This window comes from Pithys albifrons, chromosome 1, assembly GCF_047495875.1.
Source record: "Pithys albifrons albifrons isolate INPA30051 chromosome 1, PitAlb_v1, whole genome shotgun sequence".
Lineage (NCBI taxonomy): Eukaryota > Metazoa > Chordata > Aves > Passeriformes > Thamnophilidae > Pithys > Pithys albifrons.
In genome coordinates this window covers 55,888,367-55,910,189 of record NC_092458.1, presented here as the reverse complement: position 1 = coordinate 55,910,189, position 21,823 = coordinate 55,888,367, and the positions used below count along the sequence as shown (strand labels likewise).

The window sequence follows — 21,823 nt, the reverse complement described above, 5'->3', positions numbered from 1 at the left end:
GGAAATCTGAAAACCAGGCAGATGGATTTGCACCATTCTTCCAGTATTCCCATTAGGAAAGACAGAGTAAGTTCTCCCCACCTTGCAGAAGGCAGGTCCAAATCCATCCTTTAAGGTCTCCTAAACAGCTGTTTGGTAGCAGTGCCACAGGTACATAAACACTCCAAACACATGCAAAGATAACAGGCCATAGGGGCACAATAACTGAGCCACTCATGCAACTGGTCATGAGACTGCTTTGGTCCAAATAAGAGCTGGAGCTAAAACAAGCCCAGCTCACTTGGCCTGAACAGACTGGAGAGCAATTGTATGCACAGCTCAGCCAGCAGAGCCAGGTGTAATGCCTGCAGCAGCTGGAGGAGAGCTCATAATGACATCTCCAGTGCCTAATACATATGGAAAGAATCAGGTTTCTTGTGAAAATATGAGTTAAGCATCCCTTTTTCAGTATAACACCATCTTTTGAGAGTGGTTGACTGTTCTGGACCCAAGGGTCTGGTATAAGAAACATCCAGACACTTAAGTGCCTTTTTGGCACTACAGGACCTCCATACATTTAAACTGCTGGGCCTGAATGTATGACCTCCCAACTAGTCCTTCATGTCAAATGGTCTGTGATTTTAAAACTGGCTTTTACATAAGGTTTAAAATAGGTGTTATTGTTCAAATCTCTAATAACTCACTGCTATTGATTCATATTAAAGCAAATCTGAAGTAACAATATGACCAATTTTATTATTTTTCTGATTGCATTAATTTCACATAATACAAAATTCTCTTATTAGAGCAATCACATAAAACCAGTATAACAAATTTTGCCTAACAGGAAATACACCTTTATCAAGATATTTTAAAGCCTGTTCTTTTCAATAAGAGTTTACTTTGTAGTTATGTTTCAGAGTTCTCATGTACATAGGAAGCTTCCAGACATCTGGATTTCAGTTCAGAATTTATTTGCATACAAAAATATATTATAATGGAAAAAAGCATTAAAGTTCTCAACTATATAAAATTACAAATATATTTGCATAAAAGCAACTTTAAATTACAATTTAAACTATATTTTAAAGCAAAATACAGCTGTAACATTTAAGTTATTTTATTCCACCTGCCACAACATAAAAAGACTGATATTGCCACAGTTGTAGGAGTTTACAAAGGTTATATTCAGAAGGTGAGTATCTTGGGAAGCAAAGTTACCAGACAAGGGCAGCAGTTCTCAGTGATTGATGTCACTTATCTCAGAGGACACTCACAGGCAAGCACAATGCCAAAGATTGAATTCACATACCTGAAAATAAAAAAGAAAGATCATTAAGTTCTATATTAAATAAGATAGCATGTTGTTGACATACCAGACACCCATCTACACCCAGGTTGCTAGACTGCCCCACAGGCAAATTATGTGCCTTTTATTAATTAACATGAAAGCTGAAATGCTAGTGTGCAAAAGCATAAAGGTGAATACTGTTCTAACAAGTACCCTAGGCTCAAAAAGGTATCTGTACAAAGTTCAGTGTAACCTCAAGTATATAAATATAACTTCTCAAAGATATGATGATATCAAAAATCAGATGGAAGTTGGACCTCCCAGTCACTGTAGAGTGACACTGTACAAGTGAGACTCTGCTGAGATCACTGGAGATTTGCTTAGCTGAAACAATAAAAATCAAAACCAAACCAAAACAAAAATCCCCCAACCAATCAAACAAAACCAACAAAACCACGAGAGCAGGTGGTAGTTCCTGCCCTCATCTTTGATGTGCCTTGCAAAGGAAAAATGAAACCTGTATGGTACAGGCAAACTTTAGAGTTAGCTGCAACATGGCTGTGCAAGATACTGCAATGTAATATTCACTGTTTTGGGGTTTCATTGTCCTACACAAACTTCCAAGAACTCAGACTTTTTTTTCAGAAGAGTGGTCAATTAAGACTCAGTGGTAAAGATGGAGTTAGCTCAAGTATAAATCCATGACAGAAGGCAAGGAACTACAAATATATTTTAAGTAAGAGAAGTGAAACCAGGATTAAGATACAAATAAAACAGCAGGGAAGTAGAAAGCTCATGAGGGCAGGTGTCTTGAATTAAGTCCAGCTCTTCAAGAAATACGGGACAGGGAAAATATGTAGTGAATGCACAAAACTCTCAGTTCATAGATTGAGAGGGCTTTGTTTATGCTGCTGTTTAGACCTAAACTTACAGTTTGTTGGTTTGGGCTCTATAACCCACTTCCACACAAGACAAACAAACAATCCCACTCCAAAACACAAAACAAACAGTATTATGTCCACAACAGCAGAAGAAGCAGCAAAAAGAACGGGCAGAGTATATGGTTGGCAATAGGCAGTGTTTTGATTTTGTTGTTTTTCTATAAAAAATCATAACGAGGAATCCATTATTTTAACTGGAAGATACAATTTCTAGATAGTGAGAGAAAAAGTGATCTAAATTCTATTCCTGGTAAAGAAAGCACAGCCAGGATTTTGACGTATAGTTTAGGTCAATAGATACAGATATCTGCTCCTTAGTTCTTTCATAAAACAAAATCTAGAAGTTTTTCCTCACCTCCTCACCTCAGGTTAGTCCTCATGTTATTTAGTTTTACAATGAAGGAACAAATCCCCAGTTTGAGTTGAGTTTCGAATATTTAGGAAAGTGAAGTTTCCTTGAGCTATTTACTGTCAAGGAGGTGTGAATTGCAGCTGCCTCAGAGGTGAGGACAAGTGTTCACTGAGTTCAGCCTTTTTCACACCAGCTAAAATGCATGCCTTGAACATTCAGGCAAAGATCTGAATTTCGTCTATTTTATCTTCTTATCCACATAAAGATCCATAGGACTAGCAAACTAAAATGAAACTACATTATATAAACTATTTCTTTTTTACCCTTTGCTCTACCCCTATACATTGGCTTTTGTCACTCTTTGTCAGTATGAAGTGAGATGCAACCTACTAGTAAAAATCTACTTACTTGCTAGTGTTCTGTCAAGATCAGCAATGAAGTCCTCCAGTTCTTTTGTATCTCCAAGCTTTGCTGCAAGATAAGAACCAATATTGCTTAGACATAACACATTTCTCTGGCTAGAAGAAACACTGGAGCCACACAATCCCCCAAATATTTCCAGTGGTATCTAACACACTGTGCATTATTGTCAGCAAAGTTCAGTAGGGTTACTGCAATGTCCAAATGCACTTAGAAAACAGGGTAGACCAAATTGAAATTCTAGCTTTCATAGTTTTCCATTTGACAGAAGCAACACAAAGAAATCCTTTGTTTAGTTTCCTTAAAAAGCAGAGGTTGAAATAAATAAAAAAAAGCTATATGTCAGCTAATCCATGTCTTTGTTACTGTGGCTGTCTCTCTCATTTCATCTATTCAGATACTGCATGCATGGCCCTAATCAAACCCCACCCAATTAGGTCCCAGCCCTACTCAAATCTCAGCCTCTTAAAATCATATCAGTATCACTGGTTTGCTGTGCTGTCAGATCCTTTGATCTTGGCCCATACACCATAAATTTGGAACTAAACATCCACCTACATTTTCACTCCTGAGAATGCCACTGGTTTCATTCAATTTAGTCCTACTGCAAGTGGCTTCCTTATCACATTTCTGTGGTCTGTTCCAAGCCAGTTCCAACTTTATTTCTGTCTTCTCATCAGGAAGAGCATCTTGACCTTTTGTGTAATTCCTTGCCAAATATTTCCTTTCACTTTAACTGAACTCTTTTTTGCTACTTCATATTAACTATTGCTCATTATTTCTCCCTAGTATCATGCTAATTGAAAGGAAAGCATTTAACTTGGGTTTTTGGGACTGGTCACTGTGGAAAAGACATGAAAGGCTATTGAACATTCATCTGAGAAGATCAGTTGTAATGAAAGCACCATGTAGTACATATGTACAAGTGTTCATTTAATGATGTATCTGCTCTAGAATTTATCCAAGTTAACCTGAAAGAAACACTGTCCTGGAAAGTTAGATCAGATACAAGACAGAAGCCACTTTGAAACAGCACAGCTTCAAAGGAGGAAGGAATTACTGAATATGCCTTGTGTCAGCACTCAAAGATCTATAAGGATCTCAGCAATTGTGCACACACATGGCTTCAGAGCAGTCCCTCTGCCCCTGCGTTCAGATGAAGTGTTTTTATAGTAAGGTGGGACACTTAAGCTACTTAGTCACTTCAGTAAAGAAGTAACAGATGTTAATAATTAAGTGTTCTGTAAGTATCAAAATTAATCCTTATCAGCCACAAAACTCTAATTTTCTTTAGCTCAGTGTTTCAAAACCAAAAGAATTTCCTGGTCACCTGCAAAGAAGTGCAGACAGAGCATGCCACTGCCATTTATAATCCAGACAATAATACCTGGACCTGTAGTATGCTCAACTTAGTAAGTAATCCTTAGTTTTGCTGTCATTTAAAAAAAAGGCCATGCAAGCATGCAAATCCTGGGTCACAGAAAGAAGGCCATATAGTTGAGGATTAGGAAGAAATGCCAGTAGTTAAAAAGAAGTATACCTTTACATGGAGTTACTGATGGAGATGGCAAGTTTGGAGTAGATGCAGTTGAAGAGTTCAGCTTTTCATCACTGAGACTGAAACTATTTCTGTAGAGTGAATCTGCACCTGTAAAAAAGTAACATTATAAAGTAAATGTAATGCCTTGTGCAATTTTCGCAATATAATTGAAGTCAGAAATTGGGCCTGTCCTATATGGACTTCAAAAACTCTGTAGAACTCAAATTTACAGACTCCAAAACTAGAGGAAAGAAATAAATCCTCTGTTGAATGAAGGCTGTTGTTCCCACTCCTACTGTTAAAAAGCAAGCAGTCCTAGGCTTTGTCCTCACTCCCAGTAAGGAAAGTGTTAGCTTTCCCTGAAGTCAGCATCACTTGAAAAATATTGCAGGAATGACAACTATCCCACACAAGCCAAATTAGACCTGTAGGACCTGCCTAACTCACAATATTCTGGGAAATTCTGTTACCTAAATTTTGCAAAAGCTATATAAAAAGAAGCTGAATACAGAGCTCCAGGACAAGGACAGTCTCCCAGAATGGAGAAAACATTTAGTCTGGTCCATCATACCCAAAGCAAAAGCATCCATTTCTCCATACATTATTCTGCTGCTTCAGGTCTTACATTTTTGTATGGCATCTTTTCATTTTCTTTTTTTCTGTGACTCTCTGGAGTTTAAGAAGCAGTACTTCAGTACACAAGATACTCTGCAATCTTATATTATGTGATCTTTCAAAGAAAGTTTTATATGCCCTGAAAGCAATGGGAAAGGTTCCAATATTATTTTGATGTTCTTGCATTTTAGAAAAGGCCTTAAGTTTTAAAAGTAACAAAAAATATCTTCACCTTGTCTAAAAAAGTATCTTTACCTTATCTCTTTTTTCATAGAGTAAGCTCCACAATGCACTGTAAACACAAAGTATTAATCATGGCTCCACTGGAAGGAGAAAGTGTCATTGTACTAGAGACACTAAAACTGATAGTTCTGCAAGTTTTAAGCCACTGATCTGAAAGCTGTAGTTCTACAAAACCATGGCAATGGTCTCCATTTATTTGGTCCATTTCCTAGGACTTAAATGTATGTCTCATTCTATGGGGTGACGACTGCCCCAGCCTAGGGGATGGTTACACTGCAGCTTTAAGTCCATCCAAGTGAGAACTGTCACACTTCCTCGGACACCTGACCCGCCTGCTATACCAGGAGATGACTGCCTCTGTTAAATTAAAGGTGTCTTATTGAAGTACCAAAAGGGAGCAGGACCACAGCTTGCCTTGCCAGGATCTGCACATCTACAACTCCACTGAATGTTGCCTCAATGTTCCCAGATATGAAACCCCAACACCACCTCTTGCGGATTACTCCTACACTGCAAGTTCTGCCACCTTTGGCAAGAAGAGTGTGTATCCACACCTGACCTCCTCTAGCCTGCTGTCCAGACCAGCACAAACCCACCTTCCACAGGAGCACACAGGTACAGTGAGACACCACACCAGGTGACTGCACCTATGAAGCCTGTCAGACCTTTCCTCAACTGCAAGCAGATTTCTTTCTTCCATGCTGGCTTCCAAGCCTGCCTCTGCTACAACACACACTGAAAAGGCTTGTGTGAAAAGCTTCAGGCTGGAATACCTTCCTCTTCCTCATGCATTTTCACCCACCACTTTGCTGTATCTTTCAGTTTGCTCTGCAATCAGCTCAGACTCCATTTCAACAAACACACATGCTACCCAAAGCCCCATGCATACATCAGTGATAATAGAATCAATTGGGTTGAAAAAGACCTCTGAGATCATCAAGTCCAACCCCTGGTACAACTCCAGTCCATTTACTAGATCATGGCACTCAGTGTCATGTCCAATCTCAGTTTAAAAACCTCCAGGAATGGTGAATCTACCCCCTCTCTGGGCAGCCCATTCCAATGCCTGATTACTCTCTCTGGAAAGAATCTTTTTCTGATATCCAACTTAAATTTCCCCTGGCAGAGCTTGAGCCCGTGCCCCCTTGTCCTATTGCTGAGTGCCTGGGATGTGACTGACATCTGTTACCCAGCACTACTGCCACCAAATTAGCCACCAGTTGGTATTTCTCCTTTATAAAGAAAAGTCTGCTTCTTCATGCAACTTTTTAATTGCAATGTCTTTATCTTCACTCTTAAGAAGTGCCTGTTCTCTCTAAAACTGAGCAGATGAAAACCAATCTACTTGAAACCTCAGATAAAAGAAAGATTTGATGAATACACTACAGATTCAAGATAACTTTAGACAGAAAAATGGAAAAAATTAACCATTTTAAAAGCAACTCCTAAAACATAAAATATGACACTGCTCTGCAATGATGTGTCACCAGTCCTGTACTATACAGTGTGAACACTGGACACTGTTACTTTCTGTCCATTAAAGGTATGACAAATTTCCTGCTAAAAATCAGCTTACAGATTTCCTACTGAAGTCACATTTCTTTTCAGCCAAGATGCAAACCCCAGTGACCAAGAAACATAGAATGGAAAATTCTAGCTGTTCGGGACAAAACCCTCGTCATCACAAAAAAAGCTAAGTAACTTGCAGTAGCTCCTCAGACAAACAGCGCTATAGCTAAGACTGTAACTCACTGAAACACTGACAAAACAGACTGAAGATAAAACACTCTCCAGGCCACATATTGGAAAAAAAAGCAGAACAAAAACTTCCAAATTATTTCATATTTTAAAGATTGTACAGCTCATTGAGTTCATAAAAAATAATCCAGAAAACAAATACTATAAAACTGAGTATACTTTTAATGTGGAGTCTATGCTATCATCCAGACACCAAATGTAGTGATGCTGGAAATCTATATTGCAAACCAATCCTTCTCAAACAAAATCCAAAACTCCAGTTGCTCTTATCTACAGCTGGAATAAAAAGTTCTTTCTGTGAGTGTCTGTGAGGGCAATTCATATTGCAAAATCTTTAGTAAGCCATTAAAATTGGCCACAAACTATTCACACAGTTCTTTCTTTATATCCATGTATACACCTAAGCTAGGAGTCACCTTTGATTCTTTTTGTGGTTTTCCTTCTATAAGTAGCTGAAAGTACTAACTGTTCACTTGGCAATGTATGGACACCAGAAAATGTTATTTCATACTGACTTCCACAGACCTTATACTGGGAAGTATTTACATCTGAGCTAAGGTAAAACAAAACAAAACAGAACTGTTGTTTTAAGCAGCTGAATGTTTTTCTTTCAGTTTCAAAAGGTGAAATATTTTCACAGAACAGTGTTATCTTCTGATGGATTATTGATATTTTCCTGAAACTTTCTCAGAGCAAACATACTTGAGCTACTGGCTGTGACTTGCACATAGCACCAAGCATCTGAACTTCTGGTGGTGTAAGCAGTAATGCATTGATTCCACCATCAAGGTCACCGTAACTGCTGAAAACAACATACTGTTAAAAAAATACTTGTGACATCCATTGCAGAAAAATATCCAATTTCGCAAAGTGTGGCTGTAGGCCTGAAAACTCTGGGAAAAGGACACTTCAGTAATTGCTCTCTACCAGCTGCCACAGCCAAGATTTGCTCATTCACCTCCAATAATGGCCCTTGGAAGAGTTCCACTGCTACACAAATACAACATCCTCTGCAACCCAATAAACAGAGGCTGATGCCAAGGATCTTATTGCTGCTGTCCTTCTTCATCAGCCACTTCTCTCCTACTGCAAGTTTATGATTCAGTACCTATGTTTCAGATTTATAATTCACTACCTATTTTTCACTTTGTACTTTGATTCTAGTGCCTGTGCATGAATATAAACTATAACCCGTCAGCTGTCTTAAGAACACTCAAATTATCTCTTTTTAAAAAGGCCTTAAAATCTGAGAGTTAACTTACTGAGTTGGTTTACATCAGTCAAACTAAGACAATAGCTAAAAATTAGGGAGTAGGAATAAATATGGGTATATTTTACATTGGCAAAGTAATCTGTAGTTACTATTGACCTTTGCTGTTTCACTATATGGTTAAACCACAAAAAAATCCAGGGCAACACCCTGTAAATATAGAATGACCCATGAAATGAGCAATTGAAAAGTTCTGGGCAGTAATTAACTGAAAGAGGAAAACCTCAAACTTTTCATTTTGAAACAGAGAAGAGAAAAGTTCAGCTGTCTAACTTCTTTAATATTATGTTCTTTCCAGTACCATAGTTCAAGATCATTTTAAAAAGCACTGGAGTTAGTAAAGCTTTAACTTCAGTTTTCAGTGCTGAAAATTTCAGAAGAAAAAATAAAGCACATCCCTAAAGCTTTCAGAGAAGAGCTTTAAAATTCCACTTGTGTCTACAAACTACAAATTTAATATAAAACAGTACCTCAGCATTTAATGAACAGACTACACAATTAATTCCTAGTCAGAACACAGCCTACTTGCTAAAAACTAAGAGAAAAATCAGGAAATTGTAACTCCATCAGTAGAAGTGAGAAATATTCATGACACAAAGAACTTGTTCCACAGTGCATATGTGCAGCCCTCAAGGACAGTGTTTGTTTTTATCTAATCACAGTTACAGTTGGCTGCACTGTTTATTTTTTTGTGGGAGTTTTGCCTAGCTAATGAACCCATGGTCCCAGACTGACAAAAAAAAATGACACCTTTTCACCATTGACACTTCTAAGCTTCATTACTTGAAAGATTTCAAATCACACACTACAAGAAAGCAATCTAGGAAGCCTGAAATCCACACAGACAAGCATTCTTTCTCATTAGAGACAAAGCATGTTTTTTCATCATATACAAAGCTTAGCTTTCCAGTCCCCCACCATGCTTACACTCTGCAAGGCAGTGTTTCCAACCCCATCCTTCCCCCTTACTAATCTTCCTTTCTAATAAGCAAGAGCAACAGGTATGCTGGAGTGGTAAGAACAGGAAATTTACCAAAAAGGCATATTTCTCATCACACTGAAATACCTGAAGAAAAGGCTATGCATCTGAAACTTCTCATTTTTCTTCTCCTCAAGCATAATAGTAATTTGATAATTTCTTAATTTCATAATTTCTCATATCACTTAATAAAAGATTATTTCTCCATGAGAGCCTCACTTCATTTTTTTCATGATAAATATTGCCTTCTTGTTTGAGACAGGTCATTAGAACTTCAGACAAATACCTGCTCATACTGTTCCCTCTTTGTAAGACTGGGCTTTGCTGCAAAGACCAAGGGCTCATCTGCTCCACATCCTGTCTTTCACAGCAACTCATGGCAGGTGCCCATAGAAAAGTGGTGCAGCCACACACGGGCAGTTTCAAGACAAGCTCTACCAAGTTCCTGCAATGCACCTGTCAGTATCTTTTCCCAGACAGCAGCAGCATCAACCTAAGCAGTCCACAATGGGCCCATCCCTCCTGCTGTAATTTTATCTAGTTATTTTTGAATATGAGAACTCCTAATTTCCACAGTATCTCAAGGCATTATAGTTGACAGGTTAACTGTTCACCATGGAAGAAATAGCATCTTTTATTTTTTTGAAACATGCTAATTTAATTTGATTTCCTCATACTGGTGAGTTAAGTCCCTTTCCTAATGTCACTCAGGATTTTCTGAAAGACTAGCTTGTCCCCACCCAAGACATCTCTTCTTTAGCCAGGCCATCCCAGTCTATTTATTCATTTGGAAACTCTTCATCTTCAATCATTTCTATTACCTTTTTCTTTACCCTCTCTATGGTCACATACTACAAGATTGCCAACATAAAAAGGCATTTCAGGGTGAGTGCTGCAGCACTAACAGTGGGTGATGCTTCGTGTCTAGATAGCACAGGCATTAGCACAAGCACATGGAGACACCCATGGCATGTAAGCACAAATGCTTGCACTGCACCAGGCAATGGCTGTTACGGATCGTGTTCAACCCCTTAGTAAACCCACACCTACTCGATTTTGAAAATATAAAATTAAGAGCTCTTGATGCTTCCAGGACTTTTTTGTTATGTTTTAAAAGTCAGGAAGTATTGCTTAGAAACATCTACATAATTCTAAAAGTAACTATGAAGAAACACTGCAGGCTGTAAAAGTGCAAAAAATAAATGGACGCATTTATTTTGCAATGATTCTAACAGAGAGGCTGGAAGCTGAACCTGACTCAAGAAAACAGAGCTACAAGTGTGAAACATTTCTGAGAGCACAACAACAGATTATGATTTAGCTTTTTGGTGTTACTTTAACTTTGGAACCAGAAATGCTGAAGTGCTTCCCTTCTCAACCCCTCATAACTTTCCACTCATTATCCTTCGCAAGACTGTTCTGACATTGCCATATACTGTTCTAACACAATGCACAGACTGACCTGCAATTTCCACAGGCAAGCTTGCACTTTTCTTTGCAAATTTATTTTGACACAATAAAATTATATCTGTAAGGGATCACCAGCATCTACACTAGTAGCTTTTGCCAGCACAGCACTCTCTAGCGCAAATCATCACAATCAACATATGCTGAAAATAGCAAAGAGTTACAAAGTATTCCTCAATTTAGAAGTTTCAGTATAATCAATAACCTAAGTACAAAGCTGTTGTACTTCAATTTGTTTCAATACATCAAGCTGAAACATAGCTGGTAGTCAGTCACAGTCCAGCAACTCAAGAATGTTGGAGTAACTCACCAGTTGCATCATGATTTCCAGCACTGACCCAATCAGCTGTTGTGGTTAATAATACTTGTGGGACAAGATCATCACAGACATCTGCACACGAGGCTTTTTGTTACTGTAAGGTCTAGAGTCCTTTCTGCTACATACAATACTTAACCACAGCCAAGCCAGACCTCATCCAAAGATCATTCAGTCAAATAACAGGACATGTTGTGGGAGAACAAAGTACTAGCACAACCATTTTCCACAGTAGTGTCTTCAAAATCATGCTTTTTCTTAAGAGCTTGAAATACCTAATGTAAAAATTTTGGAGCTAGCTTCTAAGGAGATTTTAAGGTTAAAAGAAATATTTGTGGGATTAACCACATTGATGGAAATATTTTGTAAGTTTTTCTGTTACGTTAAACAGGCTCATCCTCAGGACAGAAATGCCAGGAGACGGAAGGCTTTCCTTACCCTCCTGAGTAGTATTGTTCAAGCACAACCACTTGACATCTATTACTAGCTTCTCAAAGCTGAACTTCAGGCTGATTCAGGGGCACTGAAACAAACAGTTGCAACTGATTAAAGTGTTCCTCCCTTTACAGTTCCATTCCTGACTGGAAAGTTGTCACTGAAGGAGTGCCCAAAAGATACATATGCCTAACCTTCAGCCACATCACATTAGTTAGGAGGATTAGATTAAACAACAAACAACAGATAGTACAAGTCTGAACTATTCTATACACACATGACAAAGTGCAATAGTCTTGGCACCGGATAAGATTTTGCAAAGACGTAAAGAGCCTTCATGAACAAGAAGATCCTTCAAACTATCTGCAGATAATATGGTTAGAATTTCTCTTGCATTGCTACAGATTTATATTATCAGAACTTGCTCTTTCGGCCCCGTTTCTCCTTGATCCTGCAGTAGTGTTTAACCTAAACATTACCATGGGTAAAGCAAGGTCATGAATTCAGCACTACACTCACTAACACTGAATGACAGAAACCAAAGGGAAGGTGAACCTAGGGGGGAGGGGGAATAGAAAGAAAAATCTGAGTTTCAACAGAAAGAGCCTGGGTAAGTAGGAAACTCCCTGCATCTATTCTTAAAATAGGTGTAGCTGGATTACATCAGACACAAACTTGTTTTATAAAAGGTGCTCTTCATAAATCTACACTTTGGCTCCAATCGTACCCTAACTCCAAAACAAAAAGTTGTATGCACTGAATGATGCTTTTAGGAAAAAGTGGACTTTACCTGAGTCATGAGGTAAGATGGCTATTTTTTTCCCCTTTGCTTAAACATATCCTCATACACTCCTGGTGCACCCTCCTGGTCCCATATACACCAGTGCCCAGAAGACAATCACTTTGATTTCTCCAGAGCACCAAGGGAGGAAGTCAAGCAGAGGATAGGATTTGAAAACTTGACTAGTTCCTCATACAAGGTCTTCAAGGACTTTGTATGAAGCCAGTAAACCCTGTCTATCCTGCTAACCCATTAATGCCTTCAGCTTAAACGAGTGCAGATTTGTGACACAGGCTTTTATTTTTCAGATCTTCCTGTTTATATGAGCATGCTCTGTTTTCTCACCAGACCTTCCACCCTGCCGGAGAACACCGTCATCTTCCTCCAAAGAGACTTCTTGTCAACATTAACAGAGCAATTTTAAGCAGTTTTCAAGATTTAAGCTTACAGTTTTCTGAACCACAGCAGATATGCTAAGTAACTACAGATGGCTTCATCCATGCAAGAGTAAGTTCTTGATATTGGGTTGGTTTGTTTTTTGTTTTGGTTGTTGTTGTTTGGTTTTTTTGTAGTTCTCAATAGTAGATTATTTTACTCTATCATTACGAGTGTCTCAACTGTGAGACACAATAACTGTATGTGAGAGGTTAATACATCACAATATCAAAGACTGCACAAGAAATAGTGACACTGGGGCTGTACTGCTGTAGTTATTAACAAACTTAGAACACAGCTCATATAATGTCATCAGTTTGACTCAGTAAAGGCAGATCTCACCTTACACTCCCAGTCCCCCAAGACACAAGTGTCCAGTCTAAATTTGGCACACATTTCCAAATGTTCCTCACAGGGAGAGAGATACTTACAAGGAGTGATTTGTCCACCACATGAATGAAACAGCAGAACAGCATCTTGATGCATGTACTACAGAAAAAACTGACTACTGGCTCCTAGGCAAGGCATCCGTATTTGGGGCAGGTAAACCATTACCCCTCAATGAAATGAATCATATCCATGATGATAAAATAAGGGCTCAGATACAGAAGATATGCTCTCACAGCTTAAGTACTAGGCAGACAGTACTAGTGTTTTAGCGCTAAGTCAACAGAACTGCACTCTTAAGTCCCCGAACTGATAAAAGAGGCAGAACAGAAACTACAGGAGTAGTCTTATTATAAATAGCTGCAAAATAGATAAGTTTCATAAAGCTTTCTAGAGAGTTAGGAACTAAAAATCCTGGCTATCATTTGTTGTTAGTAGAACTTTTGCTAAAGTAACCTCCAGTTCCCCAAGAGAACAGCGGCTTCCAGCCTCACTGTCTGCAAGAGAAAAGATGAGTTATCCATCTTACTCGTAAAAACAGTAAGGGGTTGAACTTTTTTCCAAGTTAAATAGAAAAAAATAATTCCAATTTTATATTTTCTTGCTCAAAGAGCTCTATGCCCTTCTTGTTCCATGTTCTGCACACACCATTCATATACACATCTAGTGTACTTGGGCACAAGGTAGCTTAAAAGTAGCACCTCTGAAACCATGGTAACACTATTCCATCCAGTTGGATGGATATCCATCCAGATGAGAAATTCGGATGAATTTCCACCTGTTGTGAAAAGCACACTTCAGTTTGCTCTTTCTCAACAGCTACCTTTGGCTACAGAGACACAGCGGATGGTCCCTGCGAACCTAAGAGCCATCCTTTACTCCATACTCTGGGACACCGCGGTGTCCCGCAGCCGGCTGGCAGCCCGACCTTCTCCCGCAGAGAGCATTTTTGGGCTCATCGGCCCTGCAGCCAACCCCAGTGTGTCTCCCCTCTGTTCAATGCCAGAGGAAAACAAGCAAGGTCAGACTTTACATCCCTGCGACCTCAAACCCAAAACGATAATGAAAGGCATTGTTTTAAAACAAACAGACGGGTTTCTCGCTCCTGGGTCACTGCCTCTCTCAAGGAGGGAGACATGCTGGTTTAACACCCGCTTTGGAGAGCCTCTTCCCGCCTACCCCCCCCCCCACTCGTGGGATGGGCACAGCCGCACGGACGGACCGAAGGACGGACACTCACTCTCGGAGTCGCTGAGGCCGCTGCCGTCGCTGACGCTGGCGCTGCTCCGCCGCTTCATGCGCTCCAGGTGCTCGCCGTAGTAGAAGCGGCGCCGGCCGGCGGGGCAAGAGAACTCCGCCAGCACCGCGTCGAACTCACCCAGCGCCTCGGCCAGGCCCCCACCGCCGTCCTGCCCCGGCCCTGCCGGGGGGCAGCGCTGTCAGACACACGCAGGGGATGCCCAGACGCGACCCTCGCCCGCCCGCCGCGCCCCCGCGGGGTGAAAGGAGGGAGGGAAAAAGAGGGAAAGGGAGGGAAGGAAGGGGTCCCGCCCCTCCCCCTCGGCCCGCCGCCCCCACCTTGTCCCTCCGGCCGCTGGGCTGGGGGAGATTTCATGACGGCGAGCGGAGATGCCCCAGGTTCGCTGCCGCCTCCCGCCGCCAGCATGGGCTGTCCAGCCCCGCCGCCCCTCTTATAGCGCGGCCGCGCCGTGGCCGAGGCGGAGCGGCGGCGGGGGCGGTGCCGCGGGCAGTGCAGGTGCGCCGAGCGGGTCGGGGGCAGCAGAACGGGGGCTGTCCAGCTGTCCGGAGCCCCGCTAGCAATGCTGCTACCGACGAGAGGTGTCGCCGCGTCCCGGCAGCGGTATGGGCGCTCCTTCGGGATGATGTCGCAGCGCTCACCTCAGCACCGGCTGTGTGCGGGCTGCTGGCCAAGGGGGGGTACAGCGAGCGTCAGAGCCAGCTGCAAGGAGGGACTCTCACGGGAACGCAGGACTGGGTCGTCCTTACTCAACCCCGTGGCTGTCAGCGCCCGAGGGCCACGGCAGGACGAGGTGGCAGCAGCTCACTTGGAGGGAGCCTGTGGCTTTGTATGCAACAGCGCTGCTGCTCGGCCACCCCCAGGAGCTCCTTCCATCCCCGCTGTGTTGTGCCGGCGTCCGTCCGTGGCTATTGCCCTGCTCTGCATGTTGGCGAGCAGGGACACGGCCGTGGGAGCAGCTCAGCCACTTTGTTCCAGAGGGTGACCCGAGGAGAGGAGCAGGCGGCAGTGAAAATGCAAGGAATGCTCAGGCACAGGGAGCCATGGCCCCCGGTGCATCGGCCAGGGCGCTCTGCAGTGGAGTGCTTTCCTTGTTCTTAGGAGAAAGATACTAGCACTTGTTCTGAAGTCAGCTTAACCCGATGTTTATACATGCCATAGCTACCAACTATTGCCCTTGTGCTGTCTCTTACTCATTTTAAATGAAAGCTGTCTCAGCAGCTAAAATACCAGTTCTGTTAAATACTCATTGGGGAAGACTGTCATGTTTAGTTACATCCAGAAATACTGAAAACAGCCATCAGGTGCCATTCCACGAGAATGCATCACGAGGCATGATTATATTTGTGTGTTAATGAGAATGTTTAGAATTTGAACAGAAGAGTCTAGGATAGGGAGAAGGAAGGAAAAACGTCTCTCCAAAACTTTTTGACATTTTCAGACATGCTGTCATTGCTTTTGCAAGATACAAAATGAGAAAAATAATATTCTAGACAATATAACAGATTTATTCACCTCTCCTTACTGGCTGATACAGAGGCATTTATTTATTTTTGCAGTGAATCAAAAGAAGTTCTCATGGCGAAGTTCAATTGTTATTTATTCTATGGCTTCCTCCTGTCCTGTGGTCTTCCTCTGTTCTTCTTTCTACTAATAAAAGTGGCTACAAACAATCCTTTTTCAAGACCATAGTGACACGGATGGAAAGCGAGGTTAAAAAGTGGGGAACAAGGAGACACAAGGGCATGACGTCAATAGCGTGAGTAGGATGAAAGACAATAGACACAAGGCAGAAAGAACTGTCGAGTACGTGACTAGGCAGAAGTCACAGACCAAAAAGACAGGGACCTGGCCCTGCAGCTGATGTCAATTCTCTTTTGCTCAGGCATCTACATGTATGATCAACCTTACCTGTCCACACAGATCCTCACTAAACACTGGTCCCATGCTTAGTCTATAAACATGATTTAAGGGTAAAAGATGTTTGAGGTTAGTCTTGAATCTATCCATGTTTTGAGGAATACAGGCAAAATAACCAAACCCTAGAAGTCCTCCTGTGCCCTTCCTGTTATTTCTCATAAAGACACTCAACCTCACAGCTTTTTGGGATGGGGTCAGAGGTCACATCACAAAGAAAGATCACAAAGGGGGATGAAGCTGTACAATAGGGCTTTACTTGCTTGGGGCCTTGCTGCCACAAAAAGGGGAATGGCCTGCCCTACTTCTCACTTCTTGTACTCCTGGCCTAGACTTTCTGCATGTCTTTTGAGAAGGTTCAACTCGTCTTCTGCTGAGCCAATTCAACACATTAGAGCAAAGGAAAACTAATCCAGCAAGAAAGTGAATAATTTTCAGTTGGACTGAGTTGAATGGGCTCAGCTCAGGGAGCTAATAAAAGGAGAAGGTGGATGAGTAGGGAAAAAACAACTGCTTCCCTGTAGTGATATAAGAATTTATCCCTGGTATTTTCTTTAAATTATTATTTTACACTCAAATTTATGAATTTCAGAATAGGCATGATGTACAAATTATTCCATAAACATTCGTTCCTAACAGGCATGTGTTTGGGAAATCTTTCCTTAAGACACCCTGGGCTTAAAAATCCTTGGTTGTGTTTTACTGCTCCATAGACTAGTCTCTTTACATTTCTTCCAGTAAATACTCATATTTTGTCCTAAGAAGCCTTGATTCTGCAGAACACAACAGAGACTCAGCTGGTGAACTCAGATTTTCCACATAAACTGTTAGCATTTACAAGAGGAAGCAAAGATTGACTTTTATGCTTACTGGTTCTGTCACAGCCCACATAGCCATGCACATCCCTGAAAATTCGTGAACGGCCCCAACACGCTCCCCAATAAGCTGCATTTTTGTCACTGATGTCAACAGGAGCAGCCCACATCTGGCAGAATGAAGAGGTCACTTTTGAGCACAGTGCCCTGAAACGCTGCAGGCTGACGCCCGTGGCTGCTCATGTTTACTGGAAGAAACATCCAACACAACTTGTAATGTAAACCTCAGCTACTGAATCCCTCCCATTTTCTAGGCAGCAATCCAAGCTGTATTTAAAGTGAATTTCTTCTTGACCATTCGACACAGCGTCTCCAGATCCTCCCCAGCTGGTGATGCAATGTTTACAGTGGTTTCCTACTGCATTTTTAACCTCACAAACTTGTAAGCCACACAGCTATTTAAATCAACAAATCCTGCCTGTAAATATGCTTTAGGAAAAGACTTTTAAAACAGGCACTCTGATAAAACCAAGTTACAAGGCTCCTAAGATACTAGTTTTCTAAATGAAATGGAGTAATTTGGGACACCAAAGAGAATCCTAGGGCAGTTCACAGAGGCACGGTGCTTCAGGTTGACTAGTCCAGTGGTTTTCCTGACCCAGAGATGACTAGACATCCATGAACAACTTCTGAGACATTCATGCAAGACAGGGAAAAAAAACAGGAAGAGAAATTTACTGGAAGCAGGTTAAAATATGCACATACACAGAAACTGGAACTGCAGAAGGGGGGAATCTGCAAGTCCAAAATGGCTGAAAAGTTTTTATCTAATGAATCATTTCTTTTCACCACTTCAAGATCAAGAATACTCCAAAATATCAATCCTGTTGAGTAAGAAATCTGTTCTCACAGTTAAAAGCAGATGTTCTGTGAAACATAAACCTGTCTTCTCACTGGTATTGATACTAGACAAAAGTCATGAATGCTAGATCCCTGTTCACAGAAGCAGCCTGAGTTTTGAATATATAATTTCCAGAAGTTTTTTATATTTATTAGTCTGTGAAAACAATAATTTTTTACAAAAGTATTAGTACCAAGTTGTAAAACCTGGGAACAACAAATGACAGCCCATCATCGCCAAACATTTAGCTGAACTAAAGCAGGGAACTGAAAATTTAAACAGCTGTGAAAGAGAAAAATGAAAACTGCCAGAGGATGAAAAAGCACAGGTGTCAGCCAGACTGACACACAGAGAAAGCCAGCTCCTTGGGCTGCAGAGCAGGAATAGACCAAACATCATCAGTATAACTTGTCTCTCTGTTGAGTGCAGCACAACCCTGCCCTCAGGATGCTCATTTGAAGGGAGACAGTGATTAACACTTCAGCTTATTTTATCCTTCACAGTGCAAGTGGAATTGCAAAACTTGTTCTGTAATGAGGAGAACTGACTAATTAGAGCTTGGCTGACATGAGCCATGCATTTTACATGGGCTACCTAACTACCATCCAAGGTGTTCTGCTGTGTTTGCTGACAGCTGGGCTCAATACAAGCTTGTGACCTGTAGCTCAATCTACACCACCAGTGGGAAGAGTGACTGACTCACAGCAATATAATCAATCTTGAAAAACTGTCAAAATAAAAAAATCTTTTGCCAGGGAACTTTCACAGGACTTTCCTTCTTCTTCTCCCAACCTGTTCTGTAGACTTTAAACTGAAACTTGGAGTCACTACAAACTGATACAATTCCTTTTGGTTTTCTCTCTACCTCTCTTGACACACAGTGGATGCAAACTCATGGACCCACTCACTGCCACTCATAGCTGTAGCTTTGCGAGCAAAACATACATCTTCCTGCCAAATTCTGCCAAGACCTGAATTCACTAACCTTCTAAATTTTCTGCTTGTCAAATTAACCTCCTAAGTGTGAACACAATATAGCCTGTGCAGATTTCTCTTCCTCTGTCTTTCAGTACCTAGAAGCTCTTGGAATTTTGAATGGATGTGTTTAAATTACTAATTGAAACATGTTTATGGCAGTTTAGTTTCAATCATTTTTGCATATGGATTAAAAGTCACTGAGACTGATGAAGTGTAATTGTAACCTATATTGACATTGCTGGAATGGAGAGTCAAGTGTGAGCTTCTGTCTACAGCAAAAAGATATGCAAAATCACTCAAGAATTCTCAGTCAAGGGACTTTGGCTGAGCATTACATGGGAAAGGGAGAGGAGTTCAGGTAAGGAGAGGAATGTTACTGAGTAAATAAAAGATAAAGAAGTTTCAAAATAACTTTTTGGTGCCTTTTTCAGAGAAGATGAAAGGAATAGTGTCACTTAAGGAAAAATATGTTCATATTACCAGTTTGACTTAGGTCCATACTAATTTTGATTCAGGTCTGGTATTGCCTCCAGCTGACTTCTTTTGTTTTTAATTTCTAAGCATTTTTATTTTGCATGAGCTGATTTCTGCTTCAGTGGAAACTGAACTGAAAGACCAACCCAAACGTACTCCAACTCTACATAAAACAGGAAGGTCCCAACCAAAGGCTTGGAGTTGGAAACATGAATTGTTTCTCTTCCATACTCAGGAAAGTAGTCCCTGAACGTTCTTGGTACCACCTTCATTTCTTCTTCACATTAGTGTAAATTAAAACTAAATGTTAGCTGTTTGGGTCAAAAGAGACAACTGCTGACAACCTAAATCCTGGTCACGTTTGCAGAAACACTTTTGATATCCAGCTGCATGACAAGGCCTTTTCTTCTTTTCCTCATCACTCACCAGGCTTTTCCAATTATGTCTCTGTTTGTTTAGCTACCACCAAACATGCAAATTGTATGTCTAGAAGCAAAGCAAACTGAATGGAGTGCATTATACAATTAACACAAGAGTTTCTGGGCTGTAATGTATATTACAGCCAGGTTTGGGGCAACCTTCAAACTTGAGTTCCCTGGAAGTCTTAGTAAAAATTCATGTCCATCAGAAAATCCTCAAAATCCCATTGCACAAAATATGCACTGACTGTAAAGTACATAGACAGTGGATAATACAACAGTAGCAATAAGAAGGGGTAAAAACTCCTTTTCAGACTGAAATTGCTTCAGATGTAGAAGAAATCAATGAAACACCGCTTGAAAGCTCTACTAGTGTTTCTGGATCTTAATGCAAGGAGATGGATATTGTCCGGCAGTTTCCTCCTTGCAGTGTAAAGGAGCAACCAGAGAACAAGCAGAGAAAAGTGCTACAAAAGACAAAAAAAACAGCACAAGAAATGGAAGCAAAAGGACTGTGGCAGTAAGCCAGGAGGGGGAGAGAGCCTGGCATTTGGAGTGCTGTGTGGCAACTGGAGGTGCAGGGAGGTGCAGGAATTGCCTTTGTTCTGACTCTGGTGAGGGAGGAAGACAAGGCTGTGTATATATCCTTTGCATGGGCAGACGGGACTCTGCACAAGACTAAGTGAAGGAAAGAGTTTGTTCTTCCATTAAGCCCTCCCTCAGCAGAAGTCATCCTAAAGAATCCAGTAGCAGTAAATATCAGTTTTAAAGGGTAATGTGAAACAAAACAAAACAAAAAGAAAGAAACAAACAAATGCAAGCATTCATATGAACACCATGTAAGAACTTTACTTACTGTCTTAGGCTGTGGGCTTTAGCTCAGGGCAAGTCACTATTTCTACTTCTACTCGATGCTGCTGTCACCATACCAGGAGTGATGTCTATTATTAACGTGCTGCATCGTGGGAAGATGGAGAGGCTTTCTTTACTTTTTCTCCAGTTATGCATCAAAACTTTCTATGACTACAACCACATCAAGAAAGTTGTATTATTACAAATGCAAATGAAAAACCGGTCTTGTTTTCCACCTACTTTGGCTCTGAATTGTTGATCAGTTGAGGAGTTAAGATAGCTGGATACTGTGCTACTATTAAAAAAAAAGGGGTGTAGGGCAATTTTGTCCAGAGAAGAAGGAATGTTGACTCAGCAGTGGGTGATTACATACAAGAAAAAACCGGGAATTTAAGACTTGAGAGGCTTGTTTTTCCTGAAAAATATCTGACACACAAACCACATTGGAAACAAATTTAAAGTCTTATGGAGTGAAATATATAAGGGAGCTCTTATGTAGTAAAGTAATAAGACATGTCTCCTAATTCATCTCCTCCATAAGTAAAATAATAGGCAGTGAAATTTTCTGGCAGATGTATTTCACATCAATACTATTTGCTGTAGTTAAAAATTACACATTTTGTACCGTTTCTATTATCATATTTCACACAGTCACATACTTCATACCTTGCTGGAGGACTGTGTGTTTCCAAAGCCTTAAATCTGGCCAGGAAATGTAGATTCTAAATAGATGTAATTAATAATTGCAATGATAATCAAATATACTCATGACCAAAATACCTTGCCAAAAGATACTAACCACATGTAAAGAAAAAAAAATGATCCTTGGCTAAGAAGAACTCTAATTAGATTTTCCTGGAAAACGGAGTATCCTCCGGGTTTTGTGGTGGGTTATTTGTTTGTTTTAAAAAATGTACATGGGTTTCCATTTTGTCTGTTTTACTTGCCCTTGTGTGACTAAACCATTGTTTTGGTTTTTCCATAGTCCAGAAGCATCTTT

The 21,823-nt window shown here is 40.8% G+C and overlaps 1 protein-coding gene across 1 annotated transcript; it reads right to left on the bottom strand.

The window, feature by feature from the left end:
- Positions 1 to 682: 682 nt before the first annotated feature.
- RGCC (regulator of cell cycle) lies at positions 683 to 15,130 on the bottom strand. Its single transcript, XM_071570683.1, has 5 exons — positions 14,788 to 15,130; positions 14,450 to 14,629; positions 4,524 to 4,631; positions 2,972 to 3,034; positions 683 to 1,291 (listed from the first exon to the last, which is right to left on the bottom strand). Exons 1-5 carry the CDS (start codon positions 14,873 to 14,875, stop codon positions 1,284 to 1,286), a joined length of 447 nt encoding a protein of 148 aa, XP_071426784.1. The 5' UTR covers positions 14,876 to 15,130; the 3' UTR covers positions 683 to 1,283.
- Between the last annotated feature and the right edge of the window lie 6,693 nt (positions 15,131 to 21,823).

What these genes read in the sequence shown, in the direction of transcription:
- RGCC (XM_071570683.1), bottom strand. Translation starts at nt 14,875, where the DNA reads ATGCTGGCGGCGGGAGGCGGCAGCGAACCTGGGGCATCTCCGCTCGCC. An exon ending in CCAGCGGCCGGAGGGACAAG is followed by an intron (nt 14,630 to 14,787) that starts GTGGGGGCGGCG and finishes GCCCCCCGGCAG; the next exon opens with GGCCGGGGCAGGACGGCGGT. An exon ending in ATCAGTAACTCCATGTAAAG is followed by an intron (nt 3,035 to 4,523) that starts GTATACTTCTTT and finishes CTTATCTTGCAG; the next exon opens with CAAAGCTTGGAGATACAAAA.